This window comes from Vicugna pacos, chromosome 13, assembly GCF_048564905.1.
Source record: "Vicugna pacos chromosome 13, VicPac4, whole genome shotgun sequence".
Lineage (NCBI taxonomy): Eukaryota > Metazoa > Chordata > Mammalia > Artiodactyla > Camelidae > Vicugna > Vicugna pacos.
This window is the reverse complement of record NC_132999.1, coordinates 1818784-1831195: the sequence shown is the minus strand read 5'-3', so window position 1 is coordinate 1831195 and position 12412 is coordinate 1818784. Positions and strand designations below refer to the sequence as shown.

Below are 12412 nucleotides of genomic sequence, written 5' to 3'. Positions count from 1 at the left end.
AAAATTTCATCTTTGTACCATATCCTCTATATCAAGTAGTAATGCATTCATCTGTAAATAACAAAAAACTCTGTTATAGTAGCTTACAAAATAAGGGTTTGTCTCATGCATTAAAAATTCTGAGGGTACAGTGGCTCCAATTGCTTCCAGGGTGTGTCCCTTCATCTTCCTGCTCTGCCATCCTTATTATGTAGGCCTTCACTCTGACACCAATTGCTGCCTGAATGCAAGATGGCTGCTGCACCTTCAGCCCTTACTTCTATGTTCCAGGTAGGAAGAAGGAAGAAGGGAAAAGAGGACAAAAAAGACAGCAAAGTCTCAGAATGGCTTTGCCTTTGATCTTTTTCCATGAAGGGAAGCTCTTCTCAGATACTTTTGACCAGCTTCTCTCCTCAGCTCCATACTTGACTATCCACCTGCCTACCCAACATCTCCACCGGAAAGCTGAACATGGGATCTCAAACATACATTCAGAATTCCAGGCTTTCTCCAAGCCTGCTCCTCCTGGCGACTCCTCCACCTCGGTGATAGCACTCAGTCCTTCCAGTTGCTCAGGCCAAACATCAAACCCATCCTTGAGTCCTCATTGTCTCTCATACCCTCTATATAACTCTTTTAACAAATCCTGTTGGCTCTACCTTCAAAGCAGATCCAGAATCCGATCATCTCTCACCCTTCCACTGCCACCACTGTGATCGTCCTCCTGAATTGCTGTTAACGGTCTCCATCCCTCGACCTTTGCTCTCTTCAGTCCATGCTCAACGCAGAAGCCAGAGTGGTCCTGTGAAAGGACGCAAGAACCTCCAGGACTTGGGGTCCCCTTAAGAAAAGAGTTTGAGGAATGTACTCTCAACAGCAGGAAAAAGGAAAAATAGGTTTAAGTCCCTTTTTGAGAAGACCAAGAACCCAGTTTTCAGCGACAGAGGAGGAGGCTAGAAATTTCAACCAAGATGAGTGCAAAGATGTGATTTACCAACTGGAGGGCTAAATACTTTGAGCAGAAGGAGCAACAACAGTGATCTCCAGGAGAATCAGCCCAAGACGTGGGGCGAGGAGCTAGATGTGAGCTGCACACATCCGTCGGGGCTGATGCCATGGCTGAGGCTTAGGTTCTTGCAAAATTCTCTGTCCAATCTTTTTGGGTTTCCTACTGTCGCAATTACACTGTCTCTAACCATGGCTAGGCCTGGAGATCTAGTTAGGCATCTGGAAGCCTTAGGTCTGGCCTTGACCTCTGAAGTCCCAGGGTTGTTAGGCCAAACATTAAAATTATCCCTGGTCCAATACTGCAGTATTCATCCACAGATGCCATATTTAAAATCCATGCCTTCCTCTTCCCCAAGTCAGTTCTCCTCATCCCAGCCAAGTGGAAAAGATGGTAACTTCTGTCCCTTGGATCATCCAGACCTGGGGTTCCCTATGGATCAGTCCTAGGGCTGACTGTTGGACCAGAAATGTGGCAGCTCTATTCCAGCAGGTATGGAAGTTCTAGAACCCCAGGGTTGGGGCTTGCATGTGAAGCACCAGTGATCACAGCACCAGATTCCTTGTCTACTGAGAACTCCAGCTTACTCTTTGCAGGTACTGTGAGGGAAACAGTTTTGAAGGGAGCCAGTAGAGGCTGAAGATGCAAGAGCCTGGACTGAGCCGGCTCCCTGAGAATGTGAGAAGAAACGGGATCCAGAGCACAGGCAGTGGGATTAGCACTGAAAAGGTCCAAGGCTGCAGAGAGTGGATTTTTACACCCCGGTGAAAATTTTTACCAAGTTTCCCAAAAGAGTGGACAGGCTAAGTTTTTACATGGAATTTGTACTGCTCTGCAAGTTGGCTCTTGAGGCCCTGGGCCTCCTTCTGGATGGGTCCGCCTGGTGCTGTTTAACCACCAGTCCTCCCCCCCGACCCCACAAAGGAAATGAAGAATGGATGCTTAAGTACATGTCTTAGACTCGTTAGCAGAATCTCAGTTGGGAGTGCTGGTCTGGTGGCTTCTATTTTTTTCATTTTGTTTTTCACAGAAGCAGATGAGGTCATTTAATCGTGCTGGCAGTGGTGGGCTCTGAGTTGTAAGGAGAATGGGGACGGCTGGATATTTTTATTAAGGAGAACGGGAGAATATTAGGAATTGCTTTGTGGTGGAAGGTTGAGCAAGCGCACGAAGGGAACACAGAAGGATGGAGTCTGGTTAAGGTCAGTGCCAGGCCTTCATGGCTGTTGGCGCCTGCCCGACTGAGCACTTCACTACAGCAGTGCTCAGCACCCATGTGCAAGCATGGAGCGTCAGCCCCAGGGCTGAATTATTTTCTGACCAGGTAGGTGAGATGCAACAATGAGCAAGTTATTTAAGGCAGCAAAAATATCCCGTCTGTAGCTGTGGATGATGAAATCTAAGCTGGATGTGGAAGGGAGTGAAGACAGAGACGGACGGGAGTTACAGCAGAGGGTCCTAGGACCAACACAGTGATCTTCCAACTTCAGTGCGTGTAAGACTCACGCGGGAGGAGCCAGCTCCTGAAGTTAGTATTCAGTAGATCTGGGGTGAGGAAACCCAATTCTGTTTTCAACAAAGACCCTAGTTGATGCTGACATAAGAGGGCCATGAGAAATAGTGGATTTGAAATTATAGTGAGTTTAAAGAAGTGATATTTTGAGAGTAACAGAGAGGGAAGTAGTGGGGGTGGTATTTACTTACTTACTTAGTAGGAATAGATGTTTATAGTGTGAAATGACTAATTTATTATCTCAAAGTTGGAACAGCCTGGAGGGGTGGAAGGTTCGGGGTATGCCTGAGGGAGTGGGCAGCTAAGGTGGAGCACGGAGTGCAGGTGACCATCACCAGAGGTGAGGAGGTCAAAGCACCTAAGGCCTAAGTAATCTATGTGCCCCTTGAAGCCACCCCAGATGATGGTGGTGCCTGCGACAGACAGGCAAAACTCTGAGCAGAGTTCAAAGCCACCAGTAAATGCAGGGACGGGAACTACAGGCAGGGAGACAAAGCAAAGACACAGAGCTGGGGTGTGGGGTGTAATTGGTTGAGTTTTTATACAGTGACAGAGAAGTGAAACTGGCTAACAGTGGAGTGCTTATTGTTTGCCAGCCTTTACGTACATTAGTCCATTACATCCTCATAAACAGTTATTAACTCACAAGCTTCATATGAAGTGCCACTTTTATTCACCTTTTGAGGAAACTGAAGCACAGAGAAGTTAAGCCCCAACCAGCATCTCTCAGTTCTTATCCACTACATTACACTTATCCATTACACTCACTCATAAAGTGAAAGGTGCTTTTATATATCTCAACTGAAAAAAAAATCAGATCTGAATATTGTTAGGAGTGGGGTTAACTTCTTTGGAAAAACAATGGAAATGTTTCTTTAAATTTCATTTGTGCTGAGTTTTACGGTGCGATAACCAGCAAGGGGCCGCACCGAGGGACTCCATACTAGGTCATCTGACAGAAACAACGCAGTCTGCACGTATCAAGACGCCTGTCTTTTCCATGCCTTGATGATTGCTTCAGCAGCATCCAGTGTACTATCTTTCTGTAAATTAATGAAATAATCATCATTACATGTCAAAATAAATTCAAGATGAAGTAAAGATTTAAACACCACAACCTCAGCTGGAGCACAGAGACCGGGAAGTGGCGTTCACAATCCCTTACCTTAGTGGCCAAATACACAGATCTCAAGCTATTCAAGGTACACAGAAGCAAATCAGACAAACAATTATTTATAATGCTGTATCCCACTGCTGTCTGGTTGGGAAAGGGAATGAATCTCACAAGGAATTCACCATTAGGAGAGCTAGAGAAGTGTCACAGCAATCACTACATCATACTGTTTTGTGACGCCGGCTGCCAGGGCAGGGCACTTTATTATTACTACTATCCTGACACCAAAGGAATCTACAAATTAACCAGCATAGGGTCAAAGAGCATCACCAAGAAAATGACTGACAAATTGTATATACAGCTCAGACTGAATACAGTTTAACATGATCCCATCTAAAACCATGCCCATCCAGTGTGTGGAAGCTCTCATCACTCATAACCACCTGGGGCAGCCCCAGTGGCCTGCAGTGCCAAAGACCCAGACTCAGGAAAGACACTGCTGCAGGTGGACAGTCTGGAGGATGTGCCGATGGAATCCATATTTATTATTTCATCCATTTGGGTGGGAAGTGTGCAAAATCACAGACCTCATTCAAAAAGGCTTCTAGACAACAAAAGAATACTCCTCCCTTAGCTCCCAACACATACAGAGGATGTCAGGCTGACCAAGAACAAAAGAATGAATTAGTACACAATTATAAAAAAAGGACAAAGAGTACAGAAGAGTTTACACTGAAAAATAACTGCTTCTTCCCTCCCCATCTCTTCCTGCTACTCCCACCATCCCCCAAGACAACCCTTTATGGCAATTTCTGGTTTTAATTCTAACTTATGTACATTTCTAATTTTTTATTTTTCAACTTCAGTGTCCACCATTCTCTGCTTTCAACGAGGAAAAATTTGTTCATTCATAAAAGTGCCCCATCCTACTGAAGTCTCTTAGTTATAAGCTCCTAACCCCTACACTGTTTGAGGGTAACTGTATTGATAACGTTCATTTTTTTTGAATAGGTAATACCTGCATATGGTATAAAATTAAATTGATGGATAACTTCTTCTGCTTTCTCTACTTCTCCTTTTCCTTTCGCTCCCCTCTCTACAGAATTGTTTAGTTCAAAAGCCATTAGGTGGGGCTGAGTGAGATAGGTGTCCATGGATGGGGGCAGGAGGAGCCCTGGCAGCCTGGTGCAGGATGCTGCAGCCAGCGTGGAGTGGGGGGACTTCCCAATGTGAGTGATGTGAAGTGGCGGTGGCAGCACTGGTGGCCCTGACCAGGAACAGCGTCAGGGTCTTAGGAAGGTAAGCGAGGCATCTGTGTGGCGGGGTGGGGTTCCAGGCAGCGTGGAGCCTGGATGGGATGAGGCAGGTATCTGCCGGCACAGATCGGCATGGCACGTTGGAGCCCGTAAGGGAAGAAGAGGGCTTCTGTGCAGTCGGCGATTGTGGTAGCCTTGCATGTGGTGCTGGAGACTTAGAGAGGAGGGTGTCTCTGCAGGAGAGTGACAGCAGCAGGTCGGCACAGGGTGCTGAAGCCCAGGGGAGGTGAGGCTGGTGACCATGAGGGGCAGTGGCAGCAGCCTGGTGCAAAGTGTCCGAGTCTGAGTCAGGTAAAGGGTGCCTGTCAGGGGTGGTGGGTGGAGGGGCAGCGGCACTGACAGGAGACTGGTCACACACAGAGGGACTGATTAAAAGGAGTGGCTACATGAGGAGAGTCAGGTTTTTTTTTTTCTACTGTCAGAGAAGGGAGTGACAAACATGGAAAGGGTGAAAGCTGGAAAAAACTCTGGTGATTTCAACGTGTTTAGATAGACATAGAAACAAACAGAATAGACATAGAATGTGTGTGTGTGTATATATATGCCTCCCTTTTCCTTTTTATACAAATGACAGTGTTCCTCGCAAACCAGTCTGCCCCTTGCTTTTAGCTCCTGCTCTATCACTACATGGAGCTGCTTCACTCTTCTATGAATGTGAATGTCCCACAATTTATTCAAGCAGCCTTCATTGGTGAGTATTTTGGTTGTTTATAATCCTTTGATATTACAAACAACGCTTCACTGAAAATCCTTGAACACAAGACATTAAATGTGCAAGTGAATCCACAGGAAAAAAATCCTAGAAGCAGAATTTCTGGGTCAAAAGATATGGCCATTTCCATCTGGATGAACAATTTCAAACTAACCACTGCAGAAACGTTACAAATTCCACTGCTGTTTTCAAATCAATGTATGAGACGGTCTTACAAAACTTTTCAGTTGTTTTGGTTGTTTCCACCTAACAGATAAGATAAAACTTCTCTGCAGTGTGTTTGTCATTTCTCTTATTATGAGTGAAGTGGAATATCCTTTTATGTCTTTGACAGCTACTAAGGATTTTACCCATAGCCACTGTAAAGTGCTGCTTTTTGGTTTATTTTGCCCTAAATTCAACCTGCTTTCTTCCAATTTCCATTTTCTTGGCGTGTTTTGCCATCTTTTTATCTTTAGCCTTTCCAAGAGGTTGGGTTGGGTGTGTCAACTTTCCCTAGGGACTTCCTGGTGTTGCTTGTTATTTTCCAATACGGACTGCTGCCAAAAAGGACGTGAATCCACCCTGATCCTCTTCTCCCGCCTCCATGGAGGCCTTGATCATTTTGTTTAGATGCCAAAGAATCATTTCTTTAAAATCCAGTAAATTAAACAAGGCATATCAGTGTTATTCTGTGACAGTTTTTCCTGAGACGAGGCATTCACTTCCAATTTTTAGATTTATCTTTTGTTTTAAATGGAAAGTGTTCTCAAAATAAAAGCTGTAACAGTCTTTCCCCAGTCCTGTTTGTTCTGCTCCTCACTTCCCTCAGGGACGCTCGGTGCTCCATCTGTCTTACACGGCTGCCATTTTTCTCTCCAACATTTTAAAACTCTTTGTTCCTTTCCACTTGCTTTTGCTTACCTTTCTCAATCCTCAGTGCGCTTACAGGAGTATTCAGTGTTCTCTGTCCTGAATCCAATGTCATCACAGTTACCAACAGCTTAATTTTTCCCTTGAATTTCTCACCTGAGCTCTGACAGCTGCCATTTCATCTTCCTATGTTATTTTACTCTATCTTCCCTGAACTTTAAAAAATCTCCACTGTAATCTTGTTTTAAAAGTTTTGAATTTGAAATATCACACATTTTATTTGCTCTATGGCAAAATTTTTTGTTGTTGTTGAATATTGTCTGACATTTGTTTTCCACTATACCTTCTTCCCTTATAGTATCTTATTTATAGATTCACAGATGGTTCCTTTTAATACTCACTGCCAGCACACCTACACTTTCTATTGTTCTGGGTAGTGAGGAAGCTCCCTGCTGGCTTTGTCTATGAACTGAAGATGTGTTTGCAGACTTGTATAAGAGGGGAGCCAGGGGAGCACCAGGAAGGAGTAGAAATTTTCTCTAGCTCGCAGTGCAGTTTAATGTGATTAGTGCAGAATTCAGTGAGGGAGAGTTCTTTTAGATTTTAGTTCTTCTCAACTAATTTTATTGGCTACCTCCAATTTAATGTCATGCCTTCATGTTGCCTTAACACAGCTTTAACAAAATGATGGGGGTGATGAGGAGCAAATCTATAACCTAACCAGTCTCCTTTCCAGCCTGGCTTGCACAGGATCTAAATGGCATGACCGCGTGTTCCTGCTCTGCTTCTTCAGTGCTGCCACGTGGCTCTGGGGAAGCTCCCACTGCCAGCACGCTGAGCTGTCCTGTTGCTCTTGATAAATGAGGAGGCTACCCACTGGCTCTGGCTCTAATTTGAAGATGCAGAAGCAGGAGACTTTCATGGTGTCTTCCCTCTACCATTACCTTCACTGTATGTGGCAACTCTTCCTCCTTTACTGGGGCATTTGTGAATTTGTTTTCTATTCTCCTAGCTGTTTTGTAAAAATAATTTCCAAGAAGAGAATGGGGAAAAGCTGTGTTTACTACTTTAAAACTGGAGGTCTTATACCAAAACCAGGCAAAGACACTACAAAAAAGAGAATTACAGGCCAATATCACTGATGAACATAGATGTAAAAATCCTCACCAAAATATTAGCAAATAGAATCCAACAACACATAAAAAAGATTATACATCATGACCAAGTGAGGTTCATTCCAGGGACTCAAGGGTGGTTCAACACACGCAAATCAATCAATGTAATACATCACATCAACAAGAGAAAGCACAAAACCACATGATCATCTCAATAGATGCAGAAAAAGCATTTGATAAAATTCAACACCTATTTATGATAAAAACTCTCACGAAAGTGGGTATAGAGGGAACATATCTCAACATCATAAAAGCTATATATGACAAACCTACAGCCAGCATAGTTCTCAATGGTGAAAAACCCAATAGCTTCCCACTAAAATCTGGGACAAGACAAGGATGCCCACTATCACCACTCCTATTCAACATACGTCTTGAAAGTCCTAGCCACAGCTATCAGACAAGAGAGAGAAATAAAAGGGATCCAAATTGGAAAAGAAGAGGTAAAAGTGTCACTATATGCAGATGACATGATACTATATATAGAAAACCCTAAAAGGTCCACACAAAAGCTACTAGAGCTGATTGCAGAATTCAGCAAGGTAACAGGTTACAAGATTAACATTCAAAAATCAGTTGCACTTCTTTACACTAACGATGAATCAAAAGAAAAAGAAAGTAAAGAAACAATCCCCTTTAAAATAGCACCCAAAGTAATAAAATACCTGGGAATAAATCTAACCAAGGAGGTGAAAGAATTATACACAGAAAACTATAAACCACTGATGAAGGAAATTAAAGAAGACTTTAAAAAATGGAAAGATATCCCATGCTCTTGGATTGGAAGAATCAATATTGTTAAAATGGTCACACTACCCAAGGCAATCTACAGATTCAATGTAACCCCTATCAAATTACCCAGGACATATTTCACAGAACTAGAACAAATCATAATAAAATTTATATGGAACCACCAATGACCTAGAATTGCCAAAGCATTACTGAAGAGAAAGAAAGAGGCTGGAGGAATAACTCTTCCAGACTTCAGACAATACTATGGAGCTACAGTCATCAAGACAGCACGGTATTGGTACAAAAACAGACATATAGACCAATGGAACAGAATAGAGAGCCCAGAAAGGAACCCACAAACTTTTGGTCAACTAATCTTTGACAAAGGAGGCAAGAATATACAATGGAATAAAGACAGTCTCTTCAGCAAATGGTGTTGGGAAAACTGGACAGCAGCATGTAAAGCAATGAAGCTAGAGCACTCCCTTACGCCATACACAAAAATAAACTCAAAATGGATCAAAGACTTAAACATAAGACAAGATACAATAAACCTCCTACAAGAAAATATAGGCAAAACATTATCTGACATACACCTCAAAAATGCTCTCCTAGGGCAGTCTACGCAAGCAATAGAAATAAAAGCAAGAATAAACAAATGGGACCTAATGAAACTTACAAGCTTATGCACAGCAAAGGAAATCATAAGTAAAACAAAAAGACAACCTACGGAATGGGAGAAAATTTTTGCAAATGAAACCGACAAAGTCTTGATCTCCAGAATGTATAAACAGCTCATACGACTTAATAAGTAAAAAACAACCCAATCCAAAAATAGGCAAAAGACTTAAAGAAGCAATTCTCCAAGAAAGACATACAAATGATCAATAGGCACATGAAATAATGCTCAATATCACTAATTATCAGAGAAATGCAAATGAAAACTAAAATGAGGTATCACCTCACACCAGTCAGAATGGCCATCATTCAAAACTCCACAAATGATAAATGCTGGAGAGGCTATGGAGAAAAGGGAACCCTCCTACACTGCTGGTGGGAATGCAGTTTGGTGCATCCACTATGGAAAACAGTATGGAGATTCCTCAAAAGACTAGGAATAGACTTATCCTATGACCCAGGAATCCCACTCCTGGGCATATATCCAGAAGGAACCCTACTTCAAAGTGACACCTGCACCCCAGTGTTCATAGCAGCATTATTTACAATAGCCAAGACATGGAAACAGCCTAAATGTCCATCGACAGATGACTGGATAAAGAAGAAGTGGTATATTTATACAATGGAATACTATTCAGCCATAAAACCCAACAACATAACGCCATTTGCAGCAACATGGATGCTCCTGGAGAATGTCATTCTAAGAGAAGTAAGCCAGAAAGAGAAAGAAAAATACCGTATGAGATCGCTTATATGTGGAATCTAAACAAACAAACAAACAAAACATAAATACAAAACAGAAACAGACTCATAGACATAGAATACAAACTTGTGGTTGCCAAGTGGGTGGGGGGTGGGAAGGGATAAACTGGGATTTCAAAATGTAGAATAGATAAACAAGATTATACTGTGTAGCACAGGGAAATATATACAAGATCTTATGGTAGCTCACAGAGAAAAAAATGTGACAATGAATGTATGTATGTTCATGTATAACTGAAAAATTATGCTCTACACTGGAATTTGACAGAACATTGTGAAATGATTATAAACCAATTAGAAAATGTTAAAAAAAAAAACTAGAGGTCTTATGGTACTTCTTTCTACTATTAGTTCTGTTTGTAACTTCAAATAATATATTTGTACCTCTATTTCTAGATCCACTATAAGAGGATGGCCTTACCCTTTCTTCTACATTTCAGTCAATTAAATGTTGACATTGTTAGACTGTTAATATGTATATTCTATTCTGGATAAGCCTCTACTAGTTTGTCTATAAGCTTGTCTCTAAAAGTTGAAAACAGCATTTACACCAATCTGACTACAGGTGAGTGTGTTGGTGTACAGAGTGCCTTAATCTTGGTAAGACTGTTTTCAGTAGTGGTAACATCTTAAAAACAATAATATATTCAGATTTTTTTTTTAAGCACAGATCTGATGGTGCTGAATTCTCTTAGCTTTCATTCATCTTGGATGTTTATTTTGTTTTCAGTTTTAAAGGATATTTTCCTGGATACAGAATTCTGGGCTGATAAATTTTTTATTTCAGCACTTTGAAGATGTCATTTCATTGTAAGTTGGTCTCCACTGTTTCTGATAAGAAGTTAGTTAACATTCATATCTTTGCTCCTATGCATGCAAGGTATAGTTTTTCTCTGGTTCCTTTCATTACCTTTGGTCTGTGTCAAGGTGTAATTTTCTTTATATCCTGTGTAGTTCACCGAATTTTTAGATCTCTAAGTTGCTTTTCACCAAATATGAAGAAATTTTGGCCATTATTTCTTAAGATATTTTTTCTGCCACATTGTCTTTTATTTTTTGAGAGGAGAGGGGTAATCCCAATTACATGTATATTATTAGCTGACATTGACTTATAGACCTGAGGCGTTTATTCATTTTTCAAAAACAACTTTTCACTCTCTTTTCAGATTGGACAATTTCTATGGATCTGTAGTCAAGTAGACCCTTTTATTCTCACCTTCATCTTATGTATGCTAAGACCCATTTTCCATATCAGATATTGCATTTTTAAATTCCTGAATTTCCACTTGGTTCTTTTTTATAGTTTTAATCTGGTCACTCACTGTGATCATATTGTCCATTAACTTCTTGGACATGCTTATAATATTTGCTTTAAAGTCCTTGTCTGCTAATTCCTTTATCTGGATCATCTTGAGATCTGTTTTTATTGACTGCTTTTTTTTCCCCTTTTCCCATTAAGGGTTACATTTTCTTATGTCTTCACATGTGTAGTAATGTTTGGTTTTATTCAGGACATTGTAACATTACAAGTAAGGAGTCTGATTATGTTATAATCCAATAAGCTCAACTTCAAAAAGTGCTGACTTTTGTTCTGGTAGGTTAATTTTATTGCAGCAGGCCAAAATTTAAAAACTGTTATGACAGCAAGCCCAAAATTTAAAAACTGCATATGAGCACATCATGTCTAGCAACTGAAAAATATGGTGCTTTATAAATCAAAAGGAAGGGTATTATAAATATGTTTTTGAGTACACCAAGGAACTTACTTTAATGAAACAAAATCGCACAAATTTCTCAAACTGTGATTTGGTCTCTGCATTACAGAAGGCTGAAACTGGGATGGCTGACAGTTTCTGAAAAATAAATAGGAAGATAAAATAGGAAAATTACTTACATTTTAAATATTAATTTTAGGACCACAAACATTAGAAATAGTTACTTCTAAATATTAACAATGTCTAAAAGAAAAATGTTTTTAAAATCTTACAAATAGCTACGAGTAGACAATCATCTAACAAAACTAGTTATCATTGTTTAAAGCAGATCAGCAGGATTCCTTCATAAATTAAGTATACACAGCACAATACTGCAAAGGCCAATAAATATTACCTTATTTTTAGTCATCCATTTCACAAATTTATAGTCGTAAGGTTCACTGCTGTCCTTCATATCAGAGAGGTCTGCATCTAAAGCAACAATAAAACTTGAATGGCCTGTATATTATGTCTGAGGCAACATGTATCTCATTTGTCTATGAAGATTCAAACTTTCCTCAGAAGATATCCACAGAATCTGCTGGAGACTCACCCTGCATGGTGTGGGAAGTAAGGGTTTCACCGGTGAGCTTTACTGACACTCTGAGGCAGTACTCACATACACATCTGGTTGATCATGCTTGTGTATGTACCTTTTAGTACTGGAAGAGAGCAGGAAAGGGGAAGGAAGGAGTGTTGCCTTTCCATTTAGAAATAATATGTCTCTACGATCATTATCATGGAAATAAAACCTAAATTTACAGAGTGTTCGTCCATAATAATTATACCCCCAAATAGTAATTATTAATTAGGTTGTAA

At 40.8% G+C, this 12412-nt stretch overlaps 1 protein-coding gene across 6 annotated transcripts in view; it reads right to left on the bottom strand.

The window, feature by feature from the left end:
• Positions 1–3148: 3148 nt before the first annotated feature.
• KYAT3 (kynurenine aminotransferase 3) overlaps positions 3149–12412 on the bottom strand; it is a 62607-nt gene continuing 53343 nt past the window's right edge. For 3 of the 6 annotated variants that reach the window (XM_072974028.1, XM_015251597.3, XM_072974029.1), the window contains 3 exons: positions 11949–12025; positions 11606–11692; positions 3149–3541 (listed from right to left, as the gene is read on the bottom strand). In XM_072974028.1, coding sequence (XP_072830129.1) covers positions 3479–3541; positions 11606–11692; positions 11949–12025 — 227 coding nt within the window. In that variant the 3' untranslated portion in view covers positions 3149–3478. The other 3 variants (XR_012078979.1, XM_072974031.1, XM_072974030.1) reach the window with 3 other exon arrangements.